The sequence below is a fragment of the Ambystoma mexicanum genome, chromosome 5q (genome assembly GCF_040938575.1).
Source record: "Ambystoma mexicanum isolate Mex_15411 chromosome 5q, UKY_AmexF1_1, whole genome shotgun sequence".
Classification (NCBI taxonomy): domain Eukaryota; kingdom Metazoa; phylum Chordata; class Amphibia; order Caudata; family Ambystomatidae; genus Ambystoma; species Ambystoma mexicanum.
This window is the reverse complement of record NC_090933.1, coordinates 1,292,342,793-1,292,360,183: the sequence shown is the minus strand read 5'-3', so window position 1 is coordinate 1,292,360,183 and position 17,391 is coordinate 1,292,342,793. Positions and strand designations below refer to the sequence as shown.

General features: G+C 43.9%; 1 protein-coding gene across 3 annotated transcripts in view; it reads right to left on the bottom strand.

Annotated features, from left to right (window-relative positions):
- IQANK1 (IQ motif and ankyrin repeat containing 1) overlaps positions 1 to 17,391 on the bottom strand; it is a 1,215,835-nt gene that overhangs the window by 229,524 nt on the left and 968,920 nt on the right. For all 3 annotated transcript variants that reach the window (XM_069621882.1, XM_069621881.1, XM_069621883.1), the window contains one exon: positions 10,404 to 10,512. In XM_069621882.1, the coding sequence (XP_069477983.1) occupies positions 10,404 to 10,512 (109 nt within the window). The remainder of the gene's footprint in view (positions 1 to 10,403; positions 10,513 to 17,391) is intronic.

Genomic DNA, 17,391 nt, shown 5'->3' with positions numbered 1-17,391 from the left:
GGCAAAGAGACCCTGAAAGAATGGAATGGTTGATGAGAGTGGGGAAGTGAGTAATCCTCATTGGAATCAGTAAGCCCTGAGGAGAAAGGGCTGGGAGCTGCTGTTTAGCTGTGGCGAGTGGTGTATTTACTACTGTTTCCTTTGAAGCTACTGGAGGTGCGTGTGCCTTTAAAGAAAGACTGCTGGTCACCTGACACCTTATCAGCTGATTATAAAAGGCTGCCTCATCTGCCCTTGCGGCGTAAGCCCTGAGGAGAAAGGGCTGGGAGCTGCGTTTAGCTGTGGCGAGTGGTGTATTTACTACTGTTTCCTTTGAAGCTACTGGAGGTGCGTGTGCCTTTAAAGAAAGACTGCTGGTCACCTGACACCTTATCAGCTGATTATAAAAGGCTGCCTCATCTGCCCTTGCGGCGTAAGCCCTGAGGAGAAAGGGCTGGGAGCTGCGTTTAGCTGTTTGGCGAGCAGCCGAGCAACTCACTTGGTTTACCAGCTGGGGGAAACGTGTGGTGCACGCAGTGATCGTGAGCAGGACCAAAATGGCTACCATCCATCTACGTACACGAGCACAGCGGAAACGTGACGAACTGCCTGAGGCTTCTGACTCGAGAGGTCATTCACGTCAAGCACAAGTAAGTTGCTATTTTTCCTGTGCGTTGTAATCGGAAGACTGTGATTTGGAAGCTTCGAATACTGTGTTGTTGTCTTCCCTAGTAAAAACAACAGTGTCCGTAAATGTACAGGAACTCGAATTGCACCCGCCTCCACTGAAAGATCCGTCCGAGTCTATCAGTATTTCCGGCACAATGGTCACTGACAATCTGGATGATTCATGTACTCAACAAACGGTTATAAGTGGTGTCCTATTAGATCCGACTCTAAGTTCACTGTTAGGTTCGATGATGCCACCGATCGACTCTATATGTAAACTACTTAGTAGTCGCTCGGTAGAGCGTGGCAGCACGTCTGGTCCCTGTGTTTGTGCGCAGGGTCTGAGCCGTGTTATGGGCGAACTGAGTCAGAGACAGCCCCCTCCCTTGAGAGTACTAGCATGGCGCGTCTACAAAAGGGAGGTTTCTGACAGCTATAAAAACAACGCGTCGGTAGGCACGCCCATAGACGTGCGCAAGTCCACCTCGACTGGGACCTGTGAACATTCACAGTGCAATAAAGAGCGATCTAAATGCCGGGCCACCGTGGCTCTAGTGAATAACTTACCTCATTATTCTGTGTAAAACCGGCCACCTTCTCACATGGTATCAAATGAGATGACGGAGTATGACCCTCAAGTGGGGTCTGCGATCATTAGAGAAAATCAAACCAACTTAGATATCACCCCTTGCCCTCTGGCTGACGAATTAACAATTGACAAGGTCTTTTGTATATCAACCGTCGGGAAGTCGGATGAAACTGTTGTGGAATTATGTCCACCTACATTGAATAAAATCGAACAGAGCAACAACAAGGCTGTGGGGCCCCATCTGGAAGCCCGTGTTGTATCCGATAGGTGGTATTCACTGGAGGTAGTAAATAAAGTGCTCCAAAATTTAACACAGATTAATAAGATTCATACCTCCAATCATCAGCAAATATGCAATATGGAAGACGATGCCCAAGAAAAAATAAACCTAAAGAGGAATAACCATCAATTATTAGACACAAGCTAGGATATTTGGGAGAGTGTTGCCTATAAAAGAAGAAGACTGGAGGAAGCTAATCGCAACAACAAGTCCGCACATGACCTCCCCTGCTCACTACCCACGTCCCAAAAAATAATGTCTGACAAATTAAGAAACAATATGGGCTGAGGAGAAGGTTGCCCTCACATGACGAAGAAATTTCAAACTCTGAGGACAGTTCAACATCGGACTCCTCCTTCCCTAAGGGAGAGGCCCTTCCCTAAGATTAGGAGAGACAAGGCTGACACAGCAAGGAGCACTCGCCTGACAGAAGATTCGTTGTACAACTTGGGTACACGCACTGTCAGCGAGGAGTTTGTTTGAACAAGCAACCTGCAATCTGTCCTTGTCTCATCCGTGACGATTTCACTCACGCCTTTCACCAAATTATACGAACAGATTAATGACAACTCGAAGGATAAAACCACATTAGTGGCACTAATGAACTCCAAACTGTTGCATTTGGAGGAACTATTTGGTTAATCAAACGACAAACAAGAAGCAGAGATCAAAAGGGTTGAGGCAGCACTGATGCTTCTGAGTGAACAAGGCGTAATGACAATATGGACAAAAAATTGCTGGCTGACGTAGCAAAAGAAGCTCCATCACTATTCAAACATGGTAAACCAGCGAAAGGAGACAGTTCTCAATCATATCAAAGCTCTGAGATCTACGTGCCAAGGAGTGATTCTGCACTTGACCCTAATGTAATGATCATCTCTTCTGAAAAAAATAAACGCTCCGAAACAATGAAGTCTCATCCTTCCACTGCAGCTTTTGCATCAACTAGCCCTGTAAGTAATAAAAGACAAGAGCTAGGCCTCATCCAACAAAATGCAAATCCTGCACAGTCATTCGATCAGAGAAGTACAAGTGATGAATCCCTGCCAACGTCAAACAATGTGGAAATGGAATCTGAAGTTTTACCAGCACCTAATGTGGGAAAGGTTTCCTTCAACACAGCCTTTGAACAGGCTAGAAGCCACAAAAATCAGGCACTCTCTGACATTCAAATGGCCTTGTCCTCAAATAGCTCTGATCGAGATTCTGAGAAGGGAAGTGACGTGTTACCATCCATTGATCCTTCGAGTAAGACAGTTGAAGTCTTCTCGATCTTCAAAAGTGGCTCACAAATTTCCGATAAAGTAGTGAAATTTAAACAACTACCCATAAAACAATTAAAGAAATCTAAAAATCTTACTGGTCGCAAAAATGCAAAAACCACCGGTTCGAGAAAATTCTTGAGGAACATTAAAGTTCTACACATCTTAGCAAAAGAGAATGACTCTAATCTGCGCTCTACATTGCAGAACGATACAAGCAAAATCAAACAAAAGGCCCCCATGGAGACCCCATGCAGTGAGGCGACACAGATTGAGGATTCCTCACACAAGACATTAGAGGAACTCATGAATATGTCAACCTATGATGACAATGATTCTGAAGACCCGAATGGGATCGTCATATCATCTGGGCTGATGAAAGCGATTGATCCAAAACCGTCCCGTAAGCCCCAGCCTGATGGTATCTCCAATAAGCAAATGAGGAGACAAGAACTCAGGATCAAGTTGAAGAACAAGAGTTTTCGGAGCGTGGTGGCAGGGCTCTGGCAGTCACCGGAAGTAAGGTCAATCCAGGAAGATCATGTGCAATTATCCACACTATTGACTCGTGTTCCTCAGAGACTACGGCGCCCCTGAGCCCAGTGTTTGTCACGCTACATGAGAAAAGAGAGAGGTTATGCAAAAATAATATGCATATTGACTCCTGTAGCAGTCTGAGTAAAAATGATCAGAACTCAAATCTTACTTTGACAAAAGAAACGGTCATCTTGCTATTACCTCAGGACGCATAAAATTGAAAGCAATCACGTTTGCGGGACAAACCTGTCCATTCAAAATCCGCCAGTTGCAGTCACAATACAGTAAATCACGGAGAATATAGAAGATACAACGGAAAACAACCTATATTTAAGTTTGTGATTGAGCGAGTGGATCCGCGAGACAAACTGACCCTAAATAGACACAAAGTGATAAAATTATTACACCATGTGCCAGGTTTATATCTAATCAATTCAAACGACGTGAAGATAGTAGAATTCCTAGAAGAACCACAGACAGACAAGGTAGTGCTCCATCTTGCATCGAATATAATTACAACAGTAATTTTTGAAGCTTATGAAGCACTCTTATCCTTGGGCTTTGACGTCTATAAACAGCATGATGATCTGCCGCCTACATTGGGAAAAGAGACCGTTACCAACTCGGCCACATTGATGTCAGACATAGCACCACTGTCCTCAGCAGCGGTGATAAAGCGTGATCTACAACGTAAAACCTTGGGGAGAGAAATAAAGCCCTGAACAGTAGACGATGAATACTTGACTGGTAAACCAGCGCCCGAAAATCAGAAAGACACATTTGGTGGGGACGATGTAGAACTAAGTCATGGCCCAAAAGACATAATCCAAATAACCATACAAGGTGAATATAATGGCGACCTCATGAATGACAAACGGAACAAAAACCGCTCCAAGTTAGACCAAAACCTTGAATGGCAATGGATGGCTTCTTCTTTGAACTCGAATAGGCGTAAATAATGCCAGAAGGTGAATTTGGATAAAGGGTGCCTGATAGTTTCCTGGAACACACGGCTTTAGTCAATTGTTCACCACAAACTGGCTGGAAGGGATACACACTGCATGTCTTCAAGAAACTTGGACCTGTAAGGCTCCTTTAGTGGCAGAGTTTGAACTTGCCTTCAATCTGGCCATAAAACCTGACAAAGGGCCGCCGATGGCAGGCCTAATAACTCTGGTTCGAAGATCAACGGGCTATCGAATAATAAAAACAACAAACCTTTCATCGTTTGTCCAAGCAACTGTGATTGGAAAATTCAACTCATCGTCTATTCTGGAGGACCAGATAATAGTAGTGAATGTATATTGGAACCATGAAAGAGTCGGTAAATACTCGTTCATAGATCAAATATCAACGATATTAGACAACTCGTTGGAGGATGGCAACTGTGCAAACATAATTGTCTGTGGGGATCTGAATATTGATTGCTTTAAGAATACGCAACCTGATAAATTGAACTTCGCAAAAGAATGGCTTAATGAAATGGACGCAAGAAATATACAGATGCTGAATGGATGCACTAAAGGAGACATACCACCTGCTCCAACGTGGCACCTTGCGGAACAAACTTCAATCATTGACTATATGTTCATTTCTGACGCACTCCATCCCAGAGTGAAATCCATGCAAGTAATACAAATGGAACATAGCGACCATGACATGTTGCAAGTAGACCTATCGATATCAAACAGCCAGTCAAGCTTAATTTGGCCACATGGGGTTTCGGTACAAGCCAACAGAGTTCAACTCAGACTGGAACCGACAGAAATCATGCAGATTTCTACACAGTTTGGCATGAGAACTAAGTCAGTCGAATACGAAGACCTGCTACTTCAATTTAAGACCAAAAACACAGGTCTAAGACACCCGAATTATGACCATACACATCGCTTCAATGTGGAAATATTAAAACGAAAACGCCTGATGAGAGCAGAGCTTCGACAAAACCAGAAGTGCGAGTTGCAAGTATGAAAGCTGAAAAATCGTATAGCCAAACAAAGTTGTAAAAACTGGGTGAAATCACAGAAACATCAAATCCTGCAAAACGATGCCGAATAAATGCTGGAAAGTTTAAATAATAAAAATACTAGAGATTTTTGGACCTTGATTAACAACACACAAGCGTCCCAAAGAGCCTTACAAACCAGCATGGTGTCTGAGGCAGAGTGGATCCTGCACTTCACAGAGCTATATAAGCCCTATAAAGAGGTCATTACACCATTGGTCACCAGAAACATGAGCTGGGATTTATCCTTTGCAAAAGATGACATCAAGAGGATGATTAAAACCGCAAAAAACTCCAGAGGACCAGGCCGGGATGGCTTAACGAATTTCACGATTAAACAACATCCGGAAATTTGGGCCGAGGTGTGTCTGATATTATTTGAAAGAATAAAAGTCCAACATCAAACACTGAGGTCTTGGAAAACTGCAGTGATAGTGCCTATCTTTAAAAAAGGATATAGAGCGTGTCCAAAAAATGATCGCCCAATAGCGTTACTCGATGTAATGGGAAAAATATACGCTAGCCTATTAAAACAAAAACGAGTCGATTGGGCTATGAAATCAAAACGTGTGGATATGCGTCAATCAGGGATTTGTTAAAAATGTGGGATGCTCATTGAATCTGTTGCTCCTAAAATTAATTAAAATGGAGGCCCTGAGAACACACACTCAAGTCTACCTGGCTTTCATTGACTTTTCCTACGCCTTTGATACCATCGATCGTGAAATGGTGTGGGGAAAGCTACAAGAGTGGGGCTGCCCTGTGGACTTGATGGCTGCAATTCAAGAACTGCACACTGAAACGTCCATCAGAATTCGGTTAGACCAGTCTGGTCTCTTAACTGAGGAGATTAAAACATTTAAAGGTGTGAAGCAAGGCTGCCCTTTAGCGGCGGCAATCTTCAGTCTTTTTATTTCAGATATAGGAGTCAGTATAGATGCTGTGAAATAGTTTTCTCCCAAGCTACATAAAACACACCTCAGTTGGCTTTTATATGCGGATGACATGATCCTGTTGGATGTTACGCCAATTGGGCTACAGAGAAAGATCAATGCGGTCCTGGATTACGTGACCTGTAACCACTTAAAGATCAATACAAAGAAATGCGAGATTCTTTTGCTTAAAAATCTGAAATCTGCGAAGAAAATCAACTGCAAAAAAAACCACCTGGTATCTCGCACAAGAACCATTGAACATTCTGAGTGGTGTAAAATACTTGAGAATGGTAATAAGCGCAAGCATCTATGATGGCCCTTGGATTCTTGAAATCAAAAGGAAATGTAAACAACTTGCAAGCCAAACGTGTGTTGGACAGAATGTTCGGCAAATTCTCTTTAAAACCGGCTCTAGCATTTTACCAACAGAAAGTAATCGCGATTGTGACCTATTGTGCAGAAAACGCTCTCGGATGCCCAAATGACTTGTGGACTACTTTAGAGAACATCGACTGGTCGAAAGTCTTACGGCTTCCAAAAGGGAAGTCAACGGCGTGCATGAAATATGAGCTTTCTCTAATATTAATTCACGCCAGAATCTGTTGGAAGCTACTGTCTCTATATCGAAAAACTCGCCTGAGAGAACAAATCCTGCAATTCGAACTTCATAGTGCAACCTCGAGTGGCACTGACATCCCCTCGATGTGGATAAAGCGCTGCTAAAATCTGTTGACAGAGTATGATATCACTCCAGACCAGTTACATGAGAACCCAAACGCGGCTAAGCTCAGGATTTGGCGAGCAGATTGGGATCAAACCTCGATACAGTGAGCTTCCCCAAAGATGATGGCAGATGTACCAGCAGAAGCAAGGGGCTTCAACAACATACAACGATACATTGCCCGATTTCCCGACTCAAATGCGAGAAGGCTTTTTATGCTGTTTCGATTGAATGCTTTCAGAACTAAAGAGTGAATCTGTACATGGTCAAAGAATGTCAGCAAAGACGACTTTTGTAGACTTTGTAAAAACGAAAGGGAGACCCTTAAACACTTGGTGTTGTTTTGTGGCGAATTAAGAACTGTGAGGACAATTCAATTGGATCCTTGGCTTTCAATTCACCCCTCTTTGTGTGCAGACGACTGGTGGCACAGAATGTACAGTGGCACAGACATGAAATTGTTAATTCCTGTAACATTTTTGCTAGCAAAACGGCTGGAGCTGGAACCTTTCTAGGTCGATTTCCACAGTTTACATGAGTCGAGGAAGAGTGGGACGAAATAGGAAGAGAATGGAGGATCAATATTAAAAACAGGAAAGAGGGATGTGTTGTGTTGTATGTTTTGTTTGTTTCATTTTAAAGGTTTTTCTTTGTGAAAACTAATAAGATTAAAATAAAAAAAAAATTGGAATTAGTGCCATCTTTATAGTCACAGTACTTTGCCGTGAAGTAGCTTGGGAAAGACCCATACTCTCTTGCACAGATTGGGAAAGACTGATTGAAACCTAAAGTCCTGGCAGGAGAGTATACCAGGAGAACTGTGACTCTGGGTTGCTCACCCATAAGGAACTGTACAAGAGAACCTGTAAGGAGAGTATACCAGGTGCTTTGTAAGTCTGGGACCCGCACCCATGTTGTGTGTATCTTGGAAAGAGAATCCCAAGGAAGACCCATGCCCTTAGGACCTGAATTGTATTGAATGTGGAAAAAGGCCTGGAAAGGGAGTCATTTCCCCTAGAGTGGATTGCGACTCCAAGAGGAGGAAGTTATCTTCTAGGGCTATAAAGAACTTAATTATTCTTTCGAACATTTGTTTTTGCTGGAAAGAAACTTGGGGAAAGAAGTAATTCCCCTGGAACTGTGAACATTTTCTATTTGGAACTTTGCCTGGCGTTATACCTATTGTTCAACTGGAACATTCGCGCACTTTCAAAGCCCAAGACAATACCGTTTACACCTTACAGTTCGTTTTTAGAATGAGAGGGCTAGGATAGGATTTCAGACACAGGACATTTTGCTTTGGACATCTTGACATCTGAAAGACCCTTAGTTTTGGTTGAGGTAGGGAAATACCTCTCAGATTAGGGATAGTGAGGCATTTTCAAACCCCTTTATAATTTAAAAAATCTTTATGTCAATCACTTTGAGTCCTCTGTGTCCATGTCTCATTCCTGGCTCTTCGCAGCTGTCATTTAGATCTCACACTCATGATCTGAGATCTTATTTAAGAATTCACCACTTTTACATTTTTCTATTACCCTGTGTCATCCATTCAGAGATGGCACGCCTCTTTGATTTGCTCTGGGTTTTTCCCTTGCATGCTTTCTGATACATAACCAGTGAAATTGCAAGCACTACCCAATTTGGGTCCATTCCTATCTTAAGTCAGAACTATACTTATGGCCTTCAGACTTGCACATTAGCCTGTACAACCTTGAGCTTACATTGTATTAAGTATTATACAATAATAGTTATGATCTCATTAAAACATGTCAAGCTCAAAGCAATAACGATGGGAACGCTCCCTCCATTGGCAGCAGTGGCTCATTTTTTGGCCACTCAATAACAGTGGGCCTCATTACAAGTAAGTTTACCGGTACCGTTGTATCCGGACTGGCAAACTCTGAGTTGTGCTTGTGGGTGCCTTTTATTCCGCCAGGTCTGACCTGGAGGAATGAAAGGCACCCGCGAGCACAGCATGCCTGTAGCACAGGCACCGTTATGGACAGTGCCGGTGCTACAGGCATCCCCATTGATCCCTATTGGTCTCAATGGGAATGGGGATCACCCGATTCCTGCACCTGCGAAAGGGCAATTACTGGGGCCGGTGGGGCTGGAATTCCCCGGTAATTGCCCATTCGCAGGTGCCAGACTTTCTTGCAAGTTTGGAGGTAGCATTGCCGGTTTTACTGGCAAGGCTACCTCCAACCTTGTAATGAGGCCCAGTGTCTTTTAATCATCACTTAAAACCATTTTTACCACTTTCGAATTGGCTCAGCCATTCAGGAAGGAGAAACTGAGGCTACTATCAACCCGTATTCCTCTTTCCCGACGGTTCGACTGATCAGGAGACCCATGGTGCTGATGCCCCGCTCTCCTTTACCTCCTCTCTGTACTTCCCCACACCTCACTGCCACACTGCATACACGCCCACCTCATTTATTAACAGCGGGTGGGATATTCTATCTCCCTCAATGTCCCTCCTGTGTACAACAGTTCAGCGCACTCTTTGGCGTGCACCACACTCCTGCTGTGGCATACCCAATGTCAACAACACAAAAGCCAATGTGGGTGCTAAAAGCTTTAGCACCCAGGAATAGGAATTAAACTCTCACTCTGGCCTTTAAGGCGAGCTTCCTGGCTTCTAATGCCTGGAAATTCCAGCCCCACCAGTCACAAAGGCTTAAATAAAGCCATGTTTGAATTTTCTTTTGTATGACTCTTGGGAAGACATTACACTGGTGATGGCTCTATGAACAGCATTGCAACATAGCAGCACATTTACCAACAGGTTTCTCTCACCTGAGGCTACTCTGACGCTCACATTGTCACATGATATGGGTATGCGTTATTTTGAAGGCTTAAACACAGGTATTACTTTTGTCACTATTTCTCAGCGGTTTCCCTTTTCTCCTTTCCCAACCTCGAGGGCAGAGTTAATTTCAGAATTCATATAGCTGTGCAAGTGATTAAAAATGAACTTCTCTTGATTTCTTTTCCCCTTTTCCACCTTACAAAAAGAAAAGAACAATCGCTTTTCAGTCTTGAGCGCAAATCAGATGTCAGCAATAAGAATAGGAATTATATATAATCTGAATTGAATAACCTTGAATTGAATGATTGTATATGGGGCTATTTGCACATATGTGAGTTAATACCCATTCCTGACTCATGCAGGATCCTGAGGACTATCACTGCAGGAGTTGGCCACCTGGTTTTATGTTCAATTGACATTCAATGCTGCAAAATGACTGCAAGGGAGCATGCTTCTGCATGACAAAACAATTAAATAATGACAAGAAAACCAACCCCTTGCATTTCACAAAATGGGCTAAGTAATTGAACACCAGGTGCACGTCAATGTACCTGTTCAATGTTTTAAAGTAAAGGTAAACTTTTTTCCCCCCAAGAGGACCTTGCACCTACCATTCTGGACTTGTTCCCGAAGTCTAAGCCTCATCATTTGCAACTTTTCTTCTGCTTTTGTGGCCGTCACTCGCGCTGACTCCACTGTCAATTCTGCGTCATGCACCGCCTGCCAACCAGAACGCTGCATTAGACACAGTACTAGTACTTACTGCAACACCTGTACAGCACAGGCTCGACTCAATGAGAGCATTCCAGGTTGAGATGAGTTGGGCTGGGCATGGCATTTGGCACTAGAGCTTAAAATGGCAAACATATTAGGAGGCCCTGCTTTTGATAGACAGGTGTCATCACAAAGGAATATTTTGAATATATTGAAAACAATCAAAGAAATCTCCAAATGCCCAGACAGTAATAGCCATTCAGAATGTTCAGCACATTTCCTTATGTTTCCTGACACCGGGATCTGGGTTCAGGTTTGCCTCAGTTGTGCAGCCCATCCTGGAAAGATGAGTTTTCAGAGCTTTCTGAGTATTCTACCATTTTGGGCCTATGTACTTTAGCATTCTTCCACAGGACACACATTCTTGATTTTTCATTTTTCTAACATAGTTTTCCATTGTACGTTTTAGTTTGAGGATATTTATACAATGTAGCCTTGGTACAGAGCAGTGGGCTGGAGCATGTAGGGCAAGTGAGGAGAGTTCTAGATTGGCATTGCCTACCCAGACAAGGACTGCGTCCTGGTCCTCTTTTGTATGTTTTACTGGTTCAAGGAGCAGCGCATTGGGGTGGAGCGTTGTGAGTATTTGTCAGCCGAAGTGCTGTTTCTCCCACATGTTATCAGGTTTGCCTGTATGGAGGCCCTTACAAATGATCAACAGAGACTTGAATTCCATGCAAGCCAGTAGGGAGAACTAGTAAAGCCCCATGAGCGGGGCTGTTATGTAGTCACATTGGTATTTTCCTGTGATGAGATGTGCAGATGCATGCATGTTTTGAGGTGAGCGAGTGAGCGAGTGAGGAGTTGGGAAGGCCCGTCAAATGTGCATTGCGGATGTCCACGTGCTAAGGGGCTACAAGCTGAACTCTGGTTGTTGTGGGGTATTAACTTTTTGATTCTCCAGAAAAGACTGAGCTGATTCCAAGTGATCCATGCTTTCTTCTTGATACATATGTTGAATAACAGGTTGGAGTCTATGGTAAATCGGAGCCCAGAGACTTAGCAGTGGCGAGGAGAGTTGGGCAGAAGCCAGCAAGGTTTGTATCTAAGAGCAGATGTTGTTAGCGCCAAGATTTGCCTTCATTTCTCGCAAGGAATTCTGCTCTTGCTTGGCTTTATTTGGGGTATAGTAAAGACTTAAAGGTCGGAATGGTGCACATGCAAATGATACTTTGCAATAGGGTTATGTATCCTTAATTCATTGATGTACTGTGTGAAGTTCTGCCTGGATAGCAAAACCCCCAAAGATTGAGTTTGTTACCAACTCTTTGGGAGTTATTAGTTTGAATTGTTTAAAATGGCAATAGAGCAATGATTGCCAGTGTGTGGCATGAACAGGCATGAGGGTCAATTCAAATGTGCACGTTAGACATGATGCATGTGTTCCACTGGGCTTCCTATTTGTCTGCTGTGAATGGATACAATTTCTCAAGCAACACCCATTTAGAATGGAAGGTGCCACGCCGTGAGTGTTTGAGATGTTCGGAGCAGTGACTTGGCTCTGGAGGGTGCCGGTAAGATAGCTCAGCGGGTTGGACGCTCGCTGCTGTGATCTGTGTCTACAAGTTGCAGGTTTGAATCCTGGCAATGCCAACTCAGCTTTTTATCCTTTCCGACACTTCGGTTTGGTGATATTGTATGTGAATTTGTTCTCTTTTTTTAAAAAACATTTTAAATTGTATTTGGTTTATATACACCTTTAAAAAAAACATCATTCAAAACACAAGTTACAAAATCTAAAACAATATTCTCACATTATTCAATTTTACATCATAAAAGGTTGAACAATCCCTACTGAATTCAAATCACATGGTGAACAAATATGCCACTTAAAAATAAAATACACCATTACAATAGTTCATCCCAACAATGAGTTCACAGCCCTGTGGTCTGTAATCCAATAACAGTTAAAAACCAAGTTAAGGATAAAACCAGTGCTATGTTCTCACCCCACATGAGTCTAGACCAAAAAGGATTTTGAGCATATTCAGCTTTCGGGTCAAAGTTAAAAAGACCTAATCTTACCAAACTAAAATGGGGACAATCAATTTCCCAGTGCTTCAATGTTTTCAGCTGTTATTCATGATTGCAAAAATGACAACATGTAGTTAAACCCAACACTTTGAATGATACCCAATACTTCATCTGTTCCCTGGTAGCAAATTGGTTGAGACGAAAGCGCATATAAAATGTGTGTGCTTTATTACAAGGGAAATGTTTTATATATGTGTATAACTGTTCCCTTTTCCTAGGGAATAAAGCATATTCCATATGAAGACTCTAAGTTCCAATTGTTTCAATTGTGTTACTCCAAACATAACTATAAAGTTTTTCTTTACTCTACAAGGACGGTTAATGAGTTCCTCTTCGTTCGACTCAATAGTGGAGAGGAATAAGCACATTCTTTGCCTATGTTGATTAACAGAGTTATAAGAAGATTGCACCAACATACAACGGATTACAAGGCAGATTTAGAAAGTTAGCAAAGTTTAGGAGCTGCTTCCATAGATGTCTAGTACTTAGGGAGATAAATCCAAGCTCATGCCTAATGATGGCGTTTGGCAGAGAACAAGAAAAAAGCAGCACCTCTTTCCAAACCAGTCGCTACAAGCTGTTAAAGAAAATCGCCCAGATCCAACAGACACATATCTAAACCATAAAGTAAAATAGGCTTCATCTTCAATCAATAGTAATTTTAAAGTGCTATCAGTGAAAGCTTGCACATCCTTGCAGGAGCCCTCCAGCCTCTTTTCCTCTGCAGATGGGGAGCAGGTGCAATTGGATCTAGGTCACCTGCCTAAGCCCCACCCACCTGGTGCCTTGCTGCCTGCCGCTCTTTTTCACCACTTAGCAAGCCCCGCCCACCTGGTGCCTTCCTGCTTGCCGCTCTTTTTCACCACTTAAGGAGCTCTCCAGCCTCTTTTCCATTGCAGATGAGGAGCAGGTGCAAGTGGATCTAGGTCACCTGGGCTAAGCCCCGCCCACCTGGTGCCTTCCTGCCTGCCGCTCTTTTCCACCACTTAGCAAGCCCTGCCCACCTCGTGCCTTCCTGCTTGCCGCTCTTTTTCACCACTTAGCAAGCCCCGCCCACCTGGTTCCTTCCTGCTTGCCGCTCTATTTCCCTACTTATCGAGCCCTCCAGCCTCTTTTCCATTGCCGATGGGGAGCAGGTGCAAGTGGATCTAGGTCACCTGGCCTAAGCCCGCCCACCTGGTGCCTTCCTGCCTGCCCCTCTTTTTCACCACTTAGCAATCCCCGCCCACCTGGTGCCTTCCTGCTTGCCGCTCTATTTCCCTACTTAAGGAGCCCTCCAGCCTCTTTTCCTTTGCAGATGGGGAGCAGGTGCAAGTTGATCTAGGTCACCTGGCCTAAGCACCACCCACCTTCTTAGCTCTGCCTCTTCCTTCCTGCTTTTAACTATTAGATCAAGGGTGGTTCTCTCTCGGGCGTCTAAAGCAAAAGGAAGATGAAGAAAAGGGCAATTCCTGTTTGGACCTGTAAGGACCAGGAGGTTCAAGGGCCCGACCCCCTGCTCAGACAGCAGGTAAGCATGCACCAACATGTGTTACTCCCTCTGTCCCCCCGTGATGTTCCCTTGTAACCCCACCATTCTCGCACACAGGTGTTGCCTGTTTTGCTTGATTCTTCTACACTGCCCCCCCCCCCTCCGGCCTACTTCTGCAGGAGTCTGTCCTGATAAATTCTGGATTCCCCATCACCGTCTTGTGGCCAATGCTGGATTTCACTTTTGTGGACTTCATTCATTCACGGTGCGTCACCCTTTCTCAACTCTCATGCTGGATTTCCTTTGCATCTTGTACTCATGGTGGCCCTGAATCATGCTGATCCCATCTTCATCTTGTATCCTGGCTTGCAACATTATGTGTTACTACTGACTTCTGCAATAGTATTCACTCTCCCCTCTTGCTTCTCCACTCTTTTGACTGCTAACGCTCTGTCCTCTCCTCCTTTCCCTTCTCCCTTATCCTATCTCCTCCCCTTACTTTCTTCTATGCACTTACTCTATCAGAATTGTCCCTGGACCCAGCTTGATAGCAACCTCGTCTGTCTCCTCCCCCCTCCCCTTACTGTTTTTTTCCTCCCCACAACCCCTCAAGCACTATCTGAAATGTCGTCAGGCCTAGTATGATAGTCGCTTGTTTTGTTCCTCCCCTACCTTTCTGCACCCCTCTCCCTCACCTTTTGTTTTCCTCCGGCTCTACCAGAAATGTTGTGAGGCCTATTACGGTAGTCGCCTGTCTGTTTCCATTTCCTTCCCACTCTGCCCCTCCCTTCCTTATCTATGTCTTAGCTCTTGCACTATCTGAAATGTCGTCAGGCCGAGTACGATAGTTAATTTCACATCCTTACTGTTCATGGCCTGTAAGAATGTCATTGTATTTTCCCTTGTTCCCTCCCTTGCCTTGAAGCGCTTTGAAACACATTGTGTATAGGCGCTATATAAATAAACTATCATATCATATCATATCATATAGGCATTGTATGTGTGATAAAAGAGGTCGACATTTTTCAAACAGAGAATTCTTCCACATACCCATAGAAGCGGAGTTGCATAGATTATAGCCCAAGTACCATAATTCCAAAAATTCGCTCAATTCTCACAGTACCTATAGTCCAATTCATAGTTTTAACTTTAAGAGTTTTTGAGAAAACAACAATTTTTGATTTAAGGGCATTAGCCTGCAAATGATTTGCCACTACATATTGTAAAAACATATTTAATTTGATCTGCATGCCAAAGGTAGTCGTATCAAAAAAGATAAGATTGTCTGCAAAAGCCAACAAATGTAATCTTAATCTCCCTAGTCTAACTAGTGTTATTTTGCAGCCATTCCATAATTTATCAATACCACTCAAATAGAGGTTGAACAGAGTGGAAGCCAATGTACAACCCTGTTTAACCCCTGTGAAAGTGGGAATGGAACTCGTGAGGGCGCCTTGACGGGCGATTCGAATTAATGTGTTCCGATGTATTACCGCCACAAGCTGCACCAAGCTCCAAGGAATGTATAACTCAGCAGTTTATTCCATATTACAGATCTAATCACACTGTCAAAGGCTGATGTCATGTCTAATGGTCTAATGATGCTATTTAGATTGGACCCAAGTGACTATGCTTAACGGTTCTCAAGAGATGAGCTAATATGGTGGCATCTAATCGAGTACCCATCTCCTTTCGAAAACCAACTTGGAACCGTGATAAGAAGGGCTGAGTGTTTTATAATCTTTTCCAAATCCCTAAGAACCAATAATGCGAAGATTTCAGATGAGGCATCAGTTAAAGCTATGGGCCTATAATTTGTGGCATCCAGGGTATTCCCCCCCCCCTTTCTCTTTTTTTATAACTCTTTTTATTAAGTTTTACAAAACAAACAAAAACAATATGAATGTACATTGGCAGCACAAGCAGCAGGGTCATAAGAAAACAATATAGACAGTAAATAATATAAAACATACATGGAGCGCCAAGGTTCTCAGACTACGGGGGGACAGAGGGGTAGGAAGAGTGTTCCGAACTCAGTCCCTATTCCCTCCACTTCCCCCATATTTTCCGGAATTTCCGAGGGCACCCCCTTGCGGTGTAAATCTGTTGTTCCAGGGAGGCACATCTGCCCACTTCGTTGGACCATCGGTCTATGCACATTTTATCTGCAGAGCTCCAGGCACCACCGCTAGGAATGCTTTTTCATATTTGGTGAAGTCTGTTTCTCACCACACCCCCAGCAGTATCAGTTTTGGATCCCTTGGTACTGGGGATCCCATTATCAAGGAGAGTCTAGTGATGAACGCCGCCCAGAACTCCTGTAATACTCTGCACTCCCAAACCATGTGGAAAAAGGTGCCTTTTACATCGGAGATATTCTCCACTATAAGCTCTGCCCCATTTAGCCGTCATTGTTCTGGAGTAGTATGACCTGTGTAATATTCAGAGTTGTATCAGTCTCAACATGGCATCAATACCTATTTCTCGGGGGAACATCAACGCCTCTACCCATTCTTCCACCTGTAATGTACCTAGGTCATTTTCCCATTTTTCTTTCAGTTTTGTAAGTTCCCTAGTGCCAAAGGAGTTGAGCGCCTGATAGAGAGTGGAGGTGACTTTGGGAGGAATGTGGTCCGGGAGAACATTTGTTTCTAGAGGGGAGCAGGCGGGTACGTCAGCAAGGTTCATGTTGATGGCATGCGTAAGCTGTGTGTTTCTAAAGCGGTCCATAGGTCGCAGCCCATATTTCCCTTTAAGGGTTTTGAAGCCTACCAGTCGCCCCTCCTGAATGATATCCGCCAGTGTGCATAGACTCCCCCCTCTCCCAGGTTCTGAAGTATCCCATTCGCTGTATGTCGGGGCGGTATGTGTTGTGCCACAAGGGCTGGTCAGTGTTGGTCTGCCCCCCCCATCCTATATGTCGGTGTGCCTCCTTCCAAACTCGGAGGGTGTGGAGTGACCTTCTTGATACCCCTATCAGGCTTTTTTTGCCACCATACAGTATCTGGAGGGTGGAAAGAGTTGCTATCGCTCAGTTCTACCCGGATGTGCGGGAGCCTTGGACTGCCGTGCAGCCATTCATTTACTGCCCCCACCTGTGTGGCCCAGTAGTAGATGCAAATATTCAGTAATCCTATGCCACCCTCCCATACTGAGCATTGGAGAATTCTGAGCGTGATGCAGGGTTGTTTCCCACCCCAGAGCAGTGTGCGTAGAATCTTATCAATGGCTACAAAGGTTTCTATGGGGATGGGCAAGGGGGCGTTCTGCAAGACATAGAGGAACCTTGGGAGCGTCATCATTTTAAACAATGCCGCCCT